General features: G+C 36.8%; 1 protein-coding gene across 6 annotated transcripts in view; it reads right to left on the bottom strand.

The window, feature by feature from the left end:
* Window positions 1-20,104, bottom strand: part of PDE7A (phosphodiesterase 7A) — a 76,315-nt gene that overhangs the window by 27,131 nt on the left and 29,080 nt on the right. Inside the window, exons 1-4 of one of the 6 annotated variants that reach the window (XM_062633282.1) lie at window positions 14,930-15,073; window positions 8,041-8,101; window positions 1,249-1,281; window positions 668-751 (exon numbers count right to left, since the gene is read on the bottom strand). In XM_062633282.1, the coding sequence (XP_062489266.1) occupies window positions 668-751; window positions 1,249-1,281; window positions 8,041-8,101; window positions 14,930-14,989 (238 nt within the window). In that variant the 5' untranslated portion in view covers window positions 14,990-15,073. Of the gene's footprint in view, window positions 1-667; window positions 752-1,248; window positions 1,282-8,040; window positions 8,102-14,929; window positions 15,074-20,104 lie in introns of those variants that run through there. The other 5 variants (XM_062633279.1, XM_062633283.1, XM_062633280.1 and 2 more) reach the window with 5 other exon arrangements.

Genomic DNA, 20,104 nt, shown 5'->3' with positions numbered 1-20,104 from the left:
GTTAAATCCCCTACATTTTTGCTGCATATTGGCTTGGTGGTTTCTGAAGCTTTTATATTACAACTCTGACATATTTATTTATAACAATATAGGTGTAGAGAAAAAAGTGAAATTATCTGAAAATATTCTTCTTGCACCACTTCTGAGAACATTTCCTAAAACACAATCAAAACAATTTAGCCTTACCACACTTGAATCTTTAAAAGATCTGTCTATGACAAAAAGAAAGAAAAAAAAAAAGTCCTAGCTATAAGTTTGAGTAAATGTAATGTTAATTGATTATGATACGGTCAAAACCGACATCTATGTTGTGTTTAAAAGTCATCCTGGACTAAGCCCTTCTGCTGCTTTATAAAAGCAGTAAAGTATTATTCTTAACCGATTGTGCCTGCCAAGAACTCAGCACACACATCGGTGGCTGGATATAAGATAATCTTTATTTCCACAGGGATTCAATGAGTTTAAATTATATTTTTAAAACCAAAAATTTAGCAGTGAAGATTTTCCTCTTCTATTTTTGGTAATGAAGTTGCATGAAAGATTTTCCTATGTAGTACAAAAAATTGGCCTTGCTATATGAGCTGCTAACTTTATTTTTAGAGGCTCAGTATTTGAAATTAATGGAAGCCTTTGCTTATTTGTCATTTATCTGCTTTTAAATACTTACAGTGAAAAATACGGAAATCAATGTATGGATGAGAACCTCTTCTCTCTGTTTCAAATCCTGCCCGACTTCTTACTCGCACATCTCCTAGAAACAGGGTCAAGAGTGAAATAAAAGTGTGGAAGAGTGGCAGAGATAAAATGCAAATGAACATAGCCTGGAGGGGTAAAGATTCATGTACTTAATGGAGGAGGGTTATTCAAACAATAGGCCTACTTCAATGCTTTTGTGTTTTAAAAGGTGAAATTCAAAACAAAGTTTGAAGACTTGTTAAACATGCAATTGCATGCTTTCTTGTAAAAAATCTCTCCTGCCTAAGCATACGTTGCCAGAAGCATGTGATAAGCATTCAGATGAAAGTAGGAACAGCTTGCTACACCAGTATGATAAAAATGCACCTTAATATGACAGGAAACAAGAACATTAAAAGTTGATTTGTTCCTCCATAACACACATAAAACGATAACATTTGGTATAATACAAAAAAGATTCAACTTCTATAATGGTAGCTTTTAGCAAATAAGCTAGTTACACTATGGGTTTATATTACAAAATAGAATATTTTCCCACTAGCATTTACTTACTTGTGCTCAGCTGTTTGAATATTACACAAGAGCCTATTAAAATACCAAAACTCAGTATTAAAATTTTATCAAACTATTTTGCACTGCAATTAGCTTCAACCTGAATCTTTTAGCATGCTAGTTGATTTCTACTTATGCATATTACCAACTGAAAGCTGATCAGTATTCTTTCATTAGGCGTTAATGCATACAAATATAAGTAGTTCACCTGGATTAAAAGCGTTCACTTAAAATCCTTTAGCAGTTACAAATTTGGGCAAACCTTTGAGGATCAAATGTAATAATGTTTCTCTCCTCAAATCCTAACAAAAAAAAAAAAAAAAGAAATGTAATTTAAGATGTGATAACGTTCTGGTTTCAAATTATGAAAACCCTTCAAATGTAGTGTTCTCCTCTCCTCAAACACAGCTTTTTTCACATGACTCAAAACCAAGTATTTAACTCCAGGAACAAAGACTGATTTTGTAAGAATAAAATTAAAATATAGTGATTTAATTTACAGAAACTGGTAATAGCTTGAGAGTGTTTTTCCCCTTTCCTGCTCCAACCTGGTAATTTGTAACACCAAAGCAGGCAACTAGTCAGAAAATAACTAAAGATACTAACTAAATATTCAGTATTATACTTTTAATACTTAACAGGTATCTTTCTAGAGATACTTATCTATAAACACTGCCATATCTATAGTGACACACTTCAGATGAATGTTATCTTGTGAGACAGGCTGGAGGGCCCACAAAGAGATAAGTAGGCCCAGGGCTCCCCAGATGAGTCTGGGTTTATGTATCAGTAAAAACATAACAAATACATGGTTTTCAGTTACTACCCCTTCTGTTTATTTGAAACTGAAAACCTTAACAGAGCTGCTAGGGAAAGTAACCCAATTACTACCTGTAAATATTATTTCTCAGACACTGACAGTGTATTACTTATAAAAGTTTCAAGCATTCATCTGAGCAGAGTGCAAGAGGCTTGTCTTGTTCCAGGCAATACAGAGGCAGCAAATTGTAGAACTCTTCTGTTAGGCACAAGCAACTGATAAATACTATTTACAAAGTAAATTAATAAAAAGGAAAAAGTGAGGGTATTTTGGAAAAGAAGAGGCAAATGCATTAGTAGCTGCGTATGAAAATACCAGTATACATGGAGGAAAATGCAACTTTCATTACCTTTCACTAATATTTACCGGGGAAACCAGTCATAGCTACAGCCGTGTGAATGAGTTCACCAGCTGAATTAAAAGAGTTTGAGCTAATTTTTTACAGAAAAGGTGATGTTTAGTTTTCAGGGCAGTTTTAACATTCCAAATTTACTAACCATAAGGTGAACTAGCAAATAGTTTCAGTCAGTGTAAACTAGATTTTGGTGAACAATTTACTTGTCCAAAGTGTCAAGAATAGGAAGTTTGCAGAAGAATACCTGAAGAGTAACAAGGAATTCTTCAAATAGCAAAACAGGTTCATCTGATAATTGGTATCTTGAAAAATTCTGCTTTGTTCATTTACTACTAGTCTGTAACAGTGCAGACAGAATAACAGTATCCCTGTTCACTTGAAACGCCTGCAGTGTTGCATATCTTGAGTAGGAAAACAAGAAAAACTGTCTGCAAGTGAAATGCAAAAGTATAATTAACTACACTGCTTCAAAAGGGAGTAAGTAGAACATCTATTTATAAGACTAGTTAGCCAAAAGAAATGATATACTAAAAACAAAGGTAAAATGTGGTATTTAAAAAAAAATAATAATTTGGATTTAATCTGGAAAAAGATACCACTTTCACAGGACTGGAATTTATCACAGTAAACAAAGTAAAAATTCCTATTAGGCCAAATCAAAGGCATAAAAGCTGTCTCCATTATCACTGTACAGAACTACTCCATTTTTCAAGATTTCAGATAATAAATGTGCTTGGAAAAAATTGGTACAAGTGGAATTTGAAGATACCATCTGAAGTTTCTATGTATATCAAAACATAAAAAGTAATATAACTAAACTAGCTACACAAAAACACATCATGAAATTATGTGCTATCAGCACAGTGAAACTAATCTCTACTACATATGCATAGTAAGTCCCGAAACATCCAGAAATTCTGGAACACCATTATGCATTCACTGTTCAGTTAATCTGACCTGCAAAGATCGAAAGACACCCAAATGCACCTACTTCATTGTGCTTGCACACAACGTATCTGCATCTATTTGCTTGGGAAATCCTGTACAGGATTTTTGTAACCCTGTGATTCTGAAATGACAGACATGTTTATCATCATGGGTAACTTAACAAAAAGGCTGAAGATATTTCAGATTTAAGATTACTTTTATCAGATAAAAGGATACTGTTACATTGTTCCTTCAAACAGCAACAGAATTCCAATCATTATTACAGTAGCTGAAGATAATTCAAATTCAACAACAATTCTAAAACAAAAGAATTTATGAATTGTTTTCATTTACCTAGCTAGGCTTTCAAAAAAAAAAAGTCATAACAAAATCTTCTGAAATCATCAGGTCACATCATGTGCTTAACAGGTAAACTTCCCAGGGAGGGGGCAGAAGTGGTAGCAAGCTAACCATTTTAATCTCAAGTGTCTCTTTAGCAGTTTTAGCTACTTTAAAGAGAATCCTGTGTTTCCTTAGGGGAACACATTCAAGTCCAGCATCTTAATGACAGGGGACTTCCAGGAACAATTCTTTTCTTCTTTAAGAGTTTCTGTGAACTCTAAGAATCAAAAAAAAATTTAAAAAAACATAAAACCTTCCTTTCAACAACAATCTGATTTTGTGCACAACATGACAAAATAGCTGCTGGCTGAGTACTTCACTAGATGTATTTCTTTTTTCCAGAATAGTTCTAGGTGACCAGGATTGCTTGCATTTTTAAGACAAAAGTCATACAGGCAGAAACTCAACTGAAGACTGAATACTGGAAGAAGGAATGCAAGAGGGAGGTCTGCAGCTACAACTGAATCAGGGCTGTAACAAAACTTACCTTGAGACAGATTGTTTGGTTCCTACCCCTCTCTCAAAATTCCTGCTCACACCGCAAGGACAGCTCTGATACTTACAAGGCAGCTGAAATGCCATAGCTGACATCCCTGTGCGTTAGGGTTACAGGGCACATAGTTTGTGCTACCCTAATACTCCAGTGTGGCACAGTAACAATGCAGCAGCTGCTTGTGGAGCCGAGGCCTTCTAGAGCTGGGGCAGAGATCTCAGAGATCACAGAAGACAGCTGGGAGCAGAAATTACTTCAAGGTAAACCACCCAAGTCAAAGCCACGAAGTTGTGAAGAGCAGGATTTCCAGAAAGAATAACTAGCTTCAGAGATTAAAGTTCCTATTAAATTTGTTGGAGAAATAGATGACAGGTCAGCTGAGTATGCTGGAACTGAAGCAAAAGGAATATAACGTAACTGCTATCAGAAAAGAGAGTGCCCCTCCATTACACAGTAGCTTGCCTCCACTGTTTCCCATTTGAAGTGATGACGAGCAATAAAGGAGAGTAAAATGCTCCAGTTTAAGTTCAGAGGTGCATGTTCCCCAGTACAAGTAGTCAGTACCCCACTCTTTCTACCCCATGAACAACAGCAAAATTTTCAGGCAATATATAACAACAAGAAAAAGAAACCAGAAAAGGAAGGAAGAGAAAAATCAAGAAAGTATCAAGATTACACAGAAGCACTTACAAGAAATTCTGATAATTCCTCATAGCTGCTGAGAGAAGTAGCTGACTGAGGTGATGCAGATATATTAGCCCTTCCAAGAAAAATCCTACAATGCTGCATCTGTATCTATACTTTAAAATAGTAAATAAGCTACTCAGGAATGGCTTAGTGTATATTTTGGGAATGGCGTATGACAGATGAGTCATTAGTAATCACTGTTTGTTTATGTCGACACTGATGAAGACAGCTAAGAGTTAGTTGTTTATTTGTGTGCACCTAAATTTTGATCTTTTAAATTGAACCCTGAAACACCGCCATATCACGGTAATTTCTCTTTACTTTCTCTTTACTTGGCACAAATGAATTTTCATTGTATTCCCACTGGAATAGCCTGAAAACGCTGAAGGAAGCAACTCTACAGCCAGGACAACTAAACAGAGGCAGAGGGAGGTGTCCTAGATACCCTTAGCTTTGTATTTTTGGTCTGCTAAAATAAACACCTTATGGAGGTACATTTAATTATTAAATACAATCCGTTTTGAATAATAACCAAGTAATAGGCAAAACCTCTCATGACCATGCCTAACTTCCCATTAAGTTACAGCTGAGGATTTCTTGGAGCTCACTCTGCTAAAATATACAAAGATAAATAAAAACCCAAACTAAATCCTTCCCAGTGCTGTATGGGGAATGCAGTATTTCACATTTCTTCAAAAAAACTAACTTCATATATTCATTCTTGAATCTACTCCAATATGAATGTATCTACATTCCGATGCATTCAACTGTTCAGCTTTCAGGCTGGTCTTTTTTACAGTCCATTTACAAATAGAACAGCAATAAATCTGTAAATAACTGCTAAGTTGTACAATATAGTGTAGGTAACACTTGGGAAAACAAATTCATCACCAACAAGCGAAAAAGTAACACAACTTTAGCATACTGATTCAAACATCCAATAAGCAATTTTTTGTTTGCTTGCTGGCACCCTCCTCCCCCAGCCAAAGTCAGAAGAGGTCAAACCTTTAAATGCTTCTGAATAGCTAGCATCACTGAACAGCAATGGATGCCAGCAACAGCTATACTATTCATACAAGCACCAATCACATAGTCTAAGAATTCATTCCAATGAGAGAACAAGTGAAAATTTAATTTACTTAACATCACATTCTGAATATATTCTAGTTCTGCCTATGAGAACAGTGAGAGAAAGATTTCAAAATAAATTATTTTTCCCTCAGTTCAGGTGTATGTACCAAGTACCACAGGAAGCCATGCTTTCCTTTTCTCTAGATTTACTTGAGCATTATCACAAACCCCTCTACAGAAATAATGGGCCTAACTACTTCATGGTACAGTTAAACATCTAAAATAGCAAAGAAATCAATTCTTCTCCCCAGAAATTAAGAATTAATTTCCTACAAGCTGGGTTTCTATCATTAGCAGACTAATTTTATAAAGATAAAACCACAGACATGTACTTACAGTACCTTTTATTCAAGCATATCAGTTCTTTTTCAAAATAAAACCATATTTTCCCTGCTGTGGAATTAACAGTACTCAATTTGTAGGATTTTGAAGCAGAAACACAGCATAAAATAAATTTAATTTAAAAGCAAGTATCATGAATTCAAAGAAACAAAACTACCTCAGGCCTGAATTTACTTTCTTGATTTTATGACTAGAGCAGAAAAACAATGTTTTGAAAAATTCTAGTATTCATCCTGCAAAAAGGATGATTAAAAATGAAAAAGTTATTTTAACTTTTGAAAATAAATTTTTAATTAAATAAAACAGCAGTCTGTTCAACAAACATTTAGAAGCCAGCATTTTCTGTCCTCCTCCTCATAACCAATCTCCAAAGTAATTACACTCCCTTATCAAAAAATCCTTTACTAGAGTCACTGCTAGGGTATTAACAACTTCACAAGCTTACAAAAAAATAAAATCAAAATAACTGAAAAACAAAAATGTGAATATACTAAGTCAAAATTGGATTTATATACACATATGCATGTGTATACCCTACCCTACATACATAGGTTATGACTAAATTCATATACATAAACATAAATATGTACACATGCATATAGCTTACAACTTCAAATTCATAGAGAATGCAGCTAGGAATTTCTGGGGGCTTTAACACATACAATATACAACTAAACTGAAAAGAGAGCAACTAAATCTGGCTGATTTAGTTGGAGCTGTTTAAGAATTCATAATCACTAGCTGATGATGTTCACTGAACTGTGCAAGACATCATACAAGCATTTACAGTCCATTTCAACATAAAATCATAGCTCAAGATGGCTTAAATTAAGTGGCATAATTTTGCAGTGAAACAGACTTAAAGCACATACACAGTCCCCATGCCGCCTGCACCACTAGCAACCTCTAGAAGAGGTGCTGGAAGTACTGAATCCGGCAGCCAGATCTGCAAAAGCTTTACATTTTTCTCCTCCCAGCCACTGACCTCATGCACTCACTATTGCAGAGGGTTTCCCCCCGATGCTTCCCCTCCTAATTCTGTTCTTTCATTTTAATTTGGCTTTACCCTTTGTCTAGTTGCTACTCTGGAAACATTCTTCAGTAAGTTGACTAAGCTACTGGCCCTGTCATGCATCCTTTCCCTTCTCAAATCATCTTGTATTAATAAAAGAAGTATTGTTTAAAATCATATCATTATTTTAAGAACACCCTGAGCATTTCATAGCCTCAGTGCTGCATTTTAAAAGTGTGTGGCAAATCTCACACAAATGTTCTCTAAGCTACGGTTTTACCCACAAAGTTACCACGCAGAGCTGATAAACTCCATCACAGAAATAAAGCTCAATCATGAGTCACTTGGAAAACTTAAACTCTACCACACATGTTCAGTTAATTATAAGATTTATATTTTTTTTAATATAGAAGCAAAACATCCAACAACCGTTAAAAAAATAAAAAAGGCAAACAACCAAAAATTCCGAAGTCACCACAAAAGAACCCAAACTCTTCTAAAGAATCTAACCAGAATATTATTGAGGAGAAAGCAAATGACAAGTTTAAAAATTCTAATATAAAAAATACTTTTAATCAATCATAAACATTAAAACTTTGCAATATAGGAAGTATCACGCTTACCTAGCATACGAATGTACAACGCAGTCTGATCAGAGCTGTCATAGGAAATAGCTCCACGTCTCTGAAACAAAAAGTGTATGTTATGCAAGTTAGAACTGAATCATTTTTAAACTGAAAGGAAAATAAAGTCTCCAATTAAAGACATTCCAATTTAAATGTCAACATTATTTTTTGACATTTGAACATGCATCTTTCAGTTATGTAAATACTGATTTTGTTTTAGGAGGGGACAAAGGAAGGACAGGATCAGAGTGTGGAGAAAAATATTCCTCCCCACCCCAATTTCTTTCCAGATGCTCCTCAAACATCCTTACAGGTTAAAAAAAGAAAGACATATAGTAAGATTAAGTAGACCCAAAAAAAAAAAAAAAAAAACACACAAACAGGAACCCACCCAAAACCCAACAAAAACAAACAAAAAAAACACCATGCTCCTTGGAGCCTTTTAGAAACTAATACTTAAAATGAATACTTGCAGTTTCTGCTTTATTTCTTTGTTTATTTTTACCTATGTGGCACTTCCCTCTTTCAAAGCTAAAAGTAGTTCTAACAGAAGTAAGAGAACTCAAATGACACCATTACTGCAGTCCTTGGAATTCAACCTATATTCTGCAAGGGCAGGACTTGGCTGCCACATGCTACTTGCATTTCACTGGGTACTCTCTGCAGACAAAACAAGGTACCACTGAAGCAGGATGTAACACATAAGGGTAGTTTAAAGAAAACAAGTCCGCAGAATTTCACATTTGATGATAGAAGTCTAGAAGAGTCCCACATGACACCAAGATACACGCATGTAGGCTGCATTTTTTACCTACACAAAGTACGTATGTTCCATACATATTCAACTGATGTGATAATAGCTATAATCCAGTAAGTCTCCCACAAGTGTGGTGAACCCTCCCTCTAATAGCTAAAAGCTAGATGAATGTTCTCATAGTTACACAACACTGGCATCAGGTAGTCTTCAAAGCTTGGCACGACCTAGCACCCAGCCTCACACCTTGCCTTTATTGCACTTTCACCATCTTCTGCTGTTTCCTGGGGCGTTCATTAATGTTCTTTCTTAACCCTAGGGATCAGAGGAACACCTTCACAATCAGAACTCAATTTTGCCAGTTCACAACATTTGTTCTTTAAAGAAGTAAGATTTTGTGAGTGTGTCTGTGTACATTAAAAACTCCTATGACCTATCCCTGTCCACCATGCTGCTTCTTTATATTTAGGACAGAGAAGCCTTTAGTGTCACAAAGGGTTACCATACCCCTTTGAGAACTTTAGGTAAAAGCTAGCCTGGATGTGGATGCACTCACCTATTTTTTCTGCTGTGTAGCAGAAACACTATACCAGGTACACACAACCACCTGAAAAAGTCCAACTTCAAAAGATGGGAAACCAAACCATGTTAGGAAATGGGACAGAAAAACAGATGTTGGCTACTGAAATTAATTCTTAAAGAAAAAGAGATAATTAAACAAATTATTTGGAAGGGGGAAAAGGCAAAACTGCTTACATGCATCTATCTACAGAACAAACTGGATGCACACAAAGAAAGACTACAGATTAACAAAGTCTCAGCATGATTTGTACAACTGATGTGCTAAGACTCCAAACCCAGAAGCACACTTAATTGTTACAGTATTTTTCATGTTAAAACAAAAAAGAAAGCATTACAGTTGAAGCCAGAGAAGTTTTTCCAAAGGGAATATTAATATTTAATTACAGAAATGACCAAAGACCTAGCTCCAATTGGGGACCTAGGGGTCCAATTATAGTAGCTGTTGTGAAGACTACATGGAAGAAGTCCCTGTGCAGCAGTTTTGTTGTCTTAGCTTTTGTTCTCCATTTCCTTGGAAAATCAGAAATCATGCAAATAATCCTTCCCTCAAATATGTTTGTACAGCATTTCTCACAGCAATGCGCCTGTCCTGATGGCAAAGGCAGCAATACAACTCATCAGCCAGAAAATGATGCTGATTTCCCACTAAGATTTACAAATTTCTTCATATAACCTATGTTTGAATTTCAGCACATCTCAGCTGGGCATATTTGCAGTAGCCTGGAACATTTCATATCACTGACTAGGCACAATCAGTGATGTAATTTAGTGCTAACTTGCAATTTGCACCTGTCTATCACAGATTTCTGGACATGTCCAGTACAATTCTGTAATCTAATACAGGAGAAAGCCAAGCACACATGCAGCTAGATGAAGCATGCCCAACTGGAACAGTAGTCTCTGAGAAAGAGAACAATATGTAAGAATTTACTGAAAAATAAATCCTTTTGATTCTAAAATATTACTTGCTCTCTAAAATATTGTTTGCTAAATAAAGCAGTACATCCATGATGTCAAAGAGAAAGCACATTTTTTAAAAGATACACCAGTCCCTTTACAAGCAACTTATTTCATTCTGCAAGGACTCCTACAAGAAAGATCTTGTAGGAATATTTTAACAATCAACTCCTTTTAAAAATCACCTTTCAAAGCATGGTGTCCTAAAGAAAAAAATTATTGTGAAAACCTTATGAATAATTCCTCAAAAGTAGTAGGACAATTTCAGCTGATTTTGCTAAAAGGGTAGAGGTCGTAAAGTGACTTCATTCATGGAATGTATTAAGTAAAATATGTAAGAGGAAAATACTTAAGGGCAGGTTTCACCAAGGGACAGATACAGGGTGGGTGATGAGTAGTCACACCTCGTACCTTCAGATCAGGCAAACTGAGTGAAGTACAGGCAGCTAGGAGCACTGTGGTGGGCAGTCAGAGACAGAGGGGGGAGCTAATGGTACAGAGGTTTTCAGCAATTTGTGATAAGTAGATAAATTAAATAATACTATGCTCATGCAGACACATATTGCTTTGTGTCAGCTTACACTGCAAATAGGTTACAGACTATGTACCACAGGTTGAGGTATACTGCCTATTTTCCCACTTCAAATAATACTATCAGCGTACTTGTTATACTATCCCTACATTACTCTAGAAAAATGCGAGGGAAAAGGCAAAAAATTTTATTAAACCCTGCCAGTGGTTCTTTAAGATACTCTGTCCAGACTCTGCTTTTTAAATCCAGCAAAGAGAAAGGTAAGATTTAATGCATCAGCTTCTAACGAGATGTGAGCTGCCATGTGCAGCAGATTTGTAAGCAAACCTAAAGAAATAAAGTGCCCAGTGGTTCAAACAATTTAATCACCAGGATTCTGCCCTTGCTGACCACCAAAAATGCCTCCTCCCTCATTGCTAATCAAAGGCCCACTCTCTGTGGTCTACACTAAGACATCAAGATTATACTTACACTAAAAATTTACCCTAATTACACAGCTGAGATGACTGTAGCATACGCTCTGCCAGCCTACAGAAACCTTGACTAAAAACTGCATGAACAGAGCTTGACTTCTGACACTTCAAAATACCACGTTATTGTTAATATTTTTAGCTCATTTGGTGTAAAAATTTATTTCTAGATCTCTGACACCTCTTTGGTGTACCTGAGGCTTTGTACCTGTTAATAACTATAAACACATTGAACTCCTTGACCCTCTGTACAAATCTCAAACAAATAAGCATCATTCAAACAGGCAGACAGAATTACTAGCGCTCAAACTGAATACAACCCTTGTGTTTAGGCAGGTTCCCTTTTCAAGGGCAACATGGTCTGGAGGGAATGTCTGCTGGACACCAACTGATTCAACAATTTCCCAAATGATTAGGCGAGGTTCTTAACTGCTCCACTCCTTCCCAGACATGAGCACAGCCATCTGAACTGGGTGCACACTGCTTCAGCAGTGAAGAGGGATGTCAGAAAAGATGACTGGGAATGACTGTTTACACTGGACTTTCACTTTAATATGAAATTTAAGGTGAGGTTTTCAGAGTGTCATTTATTCTTCTCAAGGGCAATACAGTAAGAAAAGCTTTAATTTCTCCTCTTTCTTTTCCAAATCTTTCTTCCACAAAGTGAATGGAACAAGTTCGAACTAAAGTGAAAGATCCGTTAATCCTTTAAGAGCAACAACCATACAAGTTCTCCACAAACATAGATGAAGGGAGTATCTACCAGAAGATAGATTCTGAAAGATTTCTGAAGAAATCTTTTCACAAGAGTACAGGATGTTATTAAAGGCCATGCAATGGAAATGACATGCCAAAATAGCACACATACATCTTCAAAGGGAAGCTACTTCAGTGATGCTAGTGAGCACAGCATATGCACGTAACACTTGGAAACAGAACACCTGCTGGTGTTTGTGCCAAATAAACATTTCCATTGATGTACCAATTTTATCACAAGGACTTCCCAATCCAGTTCAGAGCAGAGCACTACTGTTACTGTTGGCAAGCACAGCAAGGCAGCTTTTGAACTATCAAGCAAAACAACTGCTGGTCTCCTTCTGTAACAGCAGAAACTGGTAGAGCTGTTGGCCTTCTGAATACACAACCTCACACAGAACCATCTATGCTTTCTGATGGGAGTAAAAAAATCCACATTCTGTGGTTCAGTTTTCAGTTCATAAAAGCAGGGAAAGAAAAATCAAGAGGCCGGCAACACAACCAGTCAGGTATTTTTACCTACTTGGCTTTTCTGTCCAACTTAACTTGACCAACAATCAGAGGATTGTTTTCAGAAAGAGAAATTAAGACCAAGTTTGGAGAAGCTGTTACATCATGGCAACTGTAACTTACTGGTTACATTGCCTCAAATAAACACGCTTGGAAACTATTTCAGATTCTAAGATGGTTTACTGACTCTAAAACCCTAGAATTAGAAACTTAGACTATTGGGATTTCTCCAACTATTATTGGATTTCAAAAGTGAGCCCACCATGTATTCTTAGTATTATTTCAAGTAATTTAAAGCTCCATGCTAACTTAAGTTTTCCACAAGGCATCACCAAGTGTTTACTCACTAAAGCACTGGAAAAAATACTCTTTTAAAGTACTGAAACCGCATTTGAACTTAGGCAAGACACTGCAAAACAATCCTACTACTGTTTTCTAAGTATTACACTTGAGTTCAAAGCAGTATTTTGAAAGTTTATCAAAGCAGTGATAAGAAAACATAGTTAATTTCAGGAAGGCAAAGCTAATCAGCTCTAAGACACACACACACCCCCTTAAATATCTGAGCCTAGCAATTTCAGTATTCTCTTCCATATAAAGCTATTTCACATGACCGTTTCCCAAGACAGATGGCAATCATTTATAAACTTAGCTATCGTTTGAATGATAGTTACCAACACTAGTGATACTTACATCTAACATAAGTCTAACGAGCAGCTGCAAGATATTTTCTCTTACACACTTTAGATCTATATCAAGTGGCATCATATGATTTACCCAAAGTTTCATCAACATAAAAACCTCAAGGTTTAACAAAAATATACAAAACAAAAGCCTGGAAATTGATCAGAATAGAAAGCATAGTCAAAGAAGTGTGACTGACTTAAGTGATGACAGAAAGACCCAGAAGTATTACCCTTAGGAACTAAATTGGAGTGGCAGAAGGACTCAAGCAACAGCACAATAGGATAATTGAATGACCACAAAAGAATGTGTTAAATGTGACAACAGTTGTTTCTTTCAAAAACACAACCATAAACAGCAGGTTTTTATGCTTGACTGTATTATGTCAGCTACCTAGAATTCCTGTTTCTCCCACCTCAACAGAATCTTTTACCAAACTGAATTACAGACATAATTCTTATACAGGCTTTTTATATCAAGTTTCAGAAAACAGTTATTTGACTGTATACCAGTAAAATGTGGATGATGTATGTATTAAGCTAACACACTGGCTGTAAAACTTCAGCATTTAGAATCCACCATCATTCACAAGTGAACATCCACATTACAGTATCCTGGTCTTTTTCTTGATGTGACAAAAGTTATCACAAGTGTCAGTAAGTAAGCCTGCCCTGTTTTTAGTAAATGTTGAACTGTTACTGGCAAAAAACAAAATGTACAGGCATAGATACCCGGCAAAGTTTGGTTTCACAAGTTCAAATTCATATTTGTTCAGATTCTCCTGTCAATTGCACAGGAATGTTAGAATTGTGTATTAATAAAAAACCCGATCTATACACAAATGCATGAACACTGATTTTTCTCAGTCTCTCTCATTGTCTCCAATGGTTCTAACACTCCTTCACAATCCTAAACTTAAATCTATTCCTCTTTTTATAATGAATTCCAGGTTATGCAGTGAGTTATACTGAGAAGAGCATGGTCTCATCAGCAAGCACCAATCCTACCTCTGTTTACTACCACAATAAACATTATAGGGATTCTTACATTCTTTAGGATAAGAAAACAGGAATTCAGAATTTCGTCTAATGTGTCCAATTAGCACATATTTTTCAAAACACAGGCATCTAAAATGGAAAGGCTACAAAGTAAGTGAAGTGGCCAGTATTCCCCAAAAGCAAACAAAACTGGTATTTCCACTCCTGTAACCCTGAAATCAACAATACAAAAAGGATATCCTGTCCAGGAAGCAAAATACACTAGTTTATATTATTCTCACTATGCTTAAAATTGTTTTTCCTAATTTTCACAAAGCCTTAAAAGTGCTATATAGGTAAAGATCTGTTGGTAGAAGAGGCAAGCAAACCCCTGTCATTCAGAAACCATTTCAGATCTATTTTCCCCGTCTCTTAACTGGCACTGCTACAAACACACTCTTCCCACTTCAAGGCAGGCGAGAGTCAAGAGCTACAAAATCATGTACGAACATTGAAGGAACACAATTTTAAATGTTGAATGATGTGTTTCCAAAACAGATTAGATTTAAAAAAGAAAAATAAGTACTCGTGAAGTTCTTAATGACTTTTCTCTCAGGGCACTTATAAACCCAGTTAGTCAAAACAGAATAATAAAATGGCCTACCTTAGAAGTTATCCATTTGATAAAGATCAGAGCTAAACACCAGATCAATGCAATTCCCATTGGATCACCCCAAAGACCTGAGGCATAATCGCCTCTCTGATCCCCGCCAGTGCGGAAGCTGCGTGAGGGTGTCTGAGCTGGAGAAGCGGAGCGCAGAGGGAAGGCAGAAGAAGGCAGGCAGGGGCTGCCTGCACCACCAACAGCTGCGCCAAGACTGCTGTCACCTGACAGCCCCAGCAATGTGCTCCGCATGAGCGGCACTGCCCCAGACGACTGGCTGCGAATGCAACACTCCACAAGAAACTTTCACAACCGGAGGACATGGCAAATAGAAAAGCCTTATAAACCCTACAGAAATGCTAAAGGAAACAAAACCCATGATTGTGTGCTTTGGTAACACATTTTAATACAGCAAAGCAGGATAGACTACAGGATCAAATTCCAGTACTCAAACCACCTGAGCTAATTCAGGATACTGCCTTGTCTTTAACTGCTATGAAGAGCCTGCTTCCAGCTGATTTGACCATAGCCAATACTCACAAGTTCCTTTTATCTCTGCCACCTTGAGAACTGCTGTATGAACTGAACTTCAAAACATATGTCAAGGTTCCTTTCATAGCATCTTATTATAAATAAAGTTAATGCACTAAGTAAATGAAATCATTGAAACTAATCACTGTTCTCTAATCTCTTTTGTCCACTAAATACCAAACCTGAACTGGCATGTTGCTTTGGTTTATTGCTCTGAGTGTTGAACTTGCCCGCAACTCCCCTCACACACTCCCCAGCACTTCCCAGGGCTGGAAAGATAACCTCCTCCAAGAGAACTGATGGTGCAGCTATTTGGTGCAGCTTTGAGACTCGTTTTAATTTTTGTCATCTTAAACTGACAAAAATGATTCATTCCAGAAATACAAAGAAATCTCATATAGTTTGGGAAAAAAAGCAGCCACCAAGGGGGGAAAAGAAGGAACAGTGTGGGATATTGATGAGTTTAAAAGGATAAAGTTGAATAATTGAAAGTCACATGAAGGTTCTGCTCTTCCTATAATTACTTTCATTGTAAGATCGTATTGCAAATTCCATATGTGCACAATACAAAAGTTACCACAGATTACTAAAGGAGCAGCTTTAGCACTAAAAATTTAATTTCCTCCTATCCACTGGAAAAGGGAGACACACCACAGTGGATGTTTACTGAATGAAGACGACTCAGTAACTGGGTTCCTCCAGCACATGTTACATTCCAAAATGTATTCTTCTATTCTCTCCCCTCCCCATGCCCCTGAAAACTAGCCAGATGAAAACCAGAGGCAAGAACATTCAGAATGGACCTTTTGATACCCCACTTGATGAATACAGCGCTTACCTAGAGGTTTTTCAAGTTCCACCCAAAATACAAACTATCAGGCAGGTTTAACATCACCCTCTCTGAACGCTTCACAAGGTTAAGACACCCTGACAATTAGCAGCAGTGTGATGTCACTTAAAAAAAAAAAAAAAAAAACAACAAACCCAAAAACAAACCCAGAATAAATGTCATTAGGCTATATCTGCACTAGCAGTTTGGCACAACTGAAGCAGATCAAAACACAGCTGCTGTGGAGGTCTTTACACCTATACTACTTGAAGCCCAGATTTTTTTTCTGCTTAAATGTCCTGGACCCAACCTACCACAGAAGGTTCAAAGCTACCAGAAATGACTGGTAAGTGATCAAACCTTTATGATCCTTTCCAGGACTAGAGTACATTTGGTGCATACACAGTGGAATCGTTTAGTTTCTTTTGAAAGGAGCCTAGCTGTCGCATACTGAAACCCCTATGGAAAACAAACAAATGGGCATGAATAACAGGGACAATGAGATGATTTGTGTAAGACTGAATTCTCCTCCAGATAAAAATAACACATATAGCCTTAGTCTTTGAAAGATCAAGCACTTCTCTCCATTACCACTATTTTCAACCCCTGACCAGTGCTCTCTATTTTCCTCTCTCAGAACAAATGAAGATACTTCTTGGAGTATGTGGATTGCCTTATCCCAGCTTCGGGGAGCAAGCCTTTCTCCTACTCATACCGAAAACACATTATCTTAGAACTCACAACAATACAAGGTAATCACCATTTCCATTTTTGTCTTCCAACAGTAAGTGGTTTAATTAATCAGCCTCCTATTACTAGAGGATTTTTCTTAAAACTACTGTCTCTAGGATAGGTTTAATACCAGAACACAGAAATAAAAACATCTGCCCATGTGTTAAGCACCACTACAGCATTATTTGTTTCAACTACGGCTTGGAAATGGAAAGACTTTCATTTTCAGAAATAGGAATCAGAATCTGGAGACAGAGGAAGGCCAAAAAGTGCACTGGTTTGTAAGAGAAGTATTAGAAATCAACAAAGAAGCTCAAGTGGGGAAAGTACTGCTCTGAATAACCCCATTAGCAATTCTAAGGTGAAGGTGAAATAAATGATGTCTTACAGGTATACGAAGGAAATTAATTCAAGGTCACTGGCAAGGTAAACTCTCAGGTACAAGACTATGTAAAAATAAGATAGTACTAAATTCTCCTCAATGATAACATGCTGCCTATTATACTAGCAACGTTGTGGGAGTGCAATCAGTGACCCTTGGGCTGTGGACATCACCAGCAATCTCAGCTTTATCTTGACATGAAGGAGCACACCAGAAGGAAGAGCTATCATATACTGTTTTTCTTTTTTTTTTTTTTTCTTAAAAATTATGTAAATTTCTAGGGCTGTTTCATTTTCTTGTCTTCTCTTTTTCTTCCCTGTTTTTTAGCAGATTCTTTTTTGTTTTTTCTAAAATTCATTTTCTCAATACCTGCAGAGATGCCACGCTTGGTAAAGCAAGATTTACAGTATTTAACTGTCAAATACATCATGCAAGTTATTATCTAGCTCCTCTGTCCTTACCATCAGCTCAAATGTACAAGCGTAATTGCTGTCTCTTACCATTTCCAAACAAAGGAACATAAATATCCCAATGACTTCAATGTAAAATACGTCACTGTAGAGGCATGTAAGCAGTCAAAGGCATGCTTTGCTACCATTTTTGCGTCTGATGAGTAAACCTTTGTGTAATTCCTAATAAGAAAAGAAATCTCATTATCAATACAGCAGAAAGCACTTTGGGGTCTTGAAATAGTTGTTACAAAGATTCCACTAATGAATTTGATAAAGATACTGGTTTGCTCTCACTGTGAAACTGGCAGCACATAGGACCAGCTCCTACCGATTCAAAGTAGCATCCCATTAACAGGCCATGGTGATTTGCAGGGATAGAATTATTTCCATATACGCTCCTAGGGATCTGCAAGGCTCCACATGGAAACCCATTATTCCCTATTAGTGTACTCTATTATTTGAAGTACTAAGTACAGGATCCCAGTTTTACTTGCAATATTTCTAAATATCCATCTGTTCCAACCCTTTTAGAAATGAATTTCAGCAGTCCTGAAGAATGTAGGCAACTAAGAAGAAGAATACGGCAACTCAGTGTTGCCTTACAAACCTCAGTAACAGAAGTATCAGAATGTACAGAAGTATCTTTAAATGCCCCCTCCCCCCACACACACACCTTATTTCAAAGAATCCAGGGTTGAAGCAACAGCACTATATTTCAGACATTACTGGGTCTGATGTGATGCTCCTGTTTAAATACAACAGGGCCTCACAGATTTCCATCACCACATGAGTTTTTATGCAGAGGTTTGAGGCCTGTTGCTGATCATTCCGACTTACCAGAGTGACCTGATTTCATACACACATGCACACACTTACACACCTGGCCCAGAAATAAGCTCTTCATGGAGCCTCCTTTGCCCTTTAAAAACCCCCTGCCAGAACAAGCACACAACACTCATTTCTAGGCTATGCTCCGGACTGGCATATCACTTGTTACAGACCAGTCAGGGAACGTAACCACATTTATATTAACAGAATGTAAAGCCAGCAGAGGAACAAGCCCATCATTTACCAATTTATCAATATATGGGGGGGGGGGGGGGAGGGGGGGGAGAAGAAATCACAGCTCTCAGCTAATTTCCATCTTTGCTTTGCTTTTCTCCCTCCCTCATTATCGATCATGTGTGATCTCTCTCCTCAGCAGACTTCACTAACAAAAAATAATTGAATGGTAATCTATGAGAAGTATGCTTGTAAAAAATGTGGGTAGGTATTGCTGCAGCCAAACCCAACCACTCAGCACAGATCTTAAGGAAAAAATAAGGGGAAAATATGCCATTATTTTTACAGATAATTAGAGCAGACCTTTTAGAATTTCATAATGTATACACACCAACCAACTTTCACAAATGTTACTTAACGTCTTAATTTAAGGTGTTATCTAAGAATTTTACTTTCAATTCAGCTTCTTATTTAAAACATTTGCCATGTTAGCCTATGTTGGAACTAGGTGAAAGATTCCAACTATTCTAGCTGCTTATTAATAAAATTATAGAATCATTAAATCATTTAGATAGGAAAGACCTTCAAGATCATCAAGTCCAACTGTAAACTTGACACTGACAAGTGCACCAATAAACCATGTCTCTAAGCACTACATCTACGCCTCCAGGGATGGTGACTTAACTACTTAAAGCTATAGATTGGCTAGCAAGCAATAAGCAAACATGAAAAATACAATAAAGTTAGAAAAATTCACTTCTGTTACTACGTATAAATCATCACTGCTGCCTAATTCATTGCAACTAAACTCGGGAGGGTGCCTGATCTTGAACCAAGGGCTTAGAACTCCAGAACATGAACTTCTAAAGCCAAGAATGGCTACAGATCCAGAAAGCAGAATTTAGCAATTTCCTTAAAAGCCACTTTTCATTTTTAGAAAACTTCCATTTCAGTCTTCAATAAAACGGAAAAAGAAAGAACCACCCCTTAGAAAAGAAATGATCCAAACCCAATGAATGAAAGGAAGTCAACAACCTACATTTCCATACCATCACTCATTCATTAGGTACTCTAACATAGCAATAGAAAACTATCAGGATCATCCTATGTGCACTCCATTTCCAAAAGGGGTACGAGGTACTCTATATTTTATAAATAAATAACAAATATTTGCCAAAGCAATCATGTTATTAAATGTTTATTATTTTTAAATGTTTATTATTTTTTTATGGCTGTTCTTAATCTTT

The sequence above is a fragment of the Pezoporus occidentalis genome, unplaced genomic scaffold (assembly GCF_034315485.1).
Source record: "Pezoporus occidentalis ecotype Australia unplaced genomic scaffold, CSIRO_AGI_Poc_V1 ctg4, whole genome shotgun sequence".
Classification (NCBI taxonomy): Eukaryota; Metazoa; Chordata; class Aves; order Psittaciformes; family Psittacidae; genus Pezoporus; species Pezoporus occidentalis.
The sequence above is the reverse complement of the archived record's forward strand: the minus strand, read 5'-3'. Positions and strand labels throughout refer to the sequence as shown.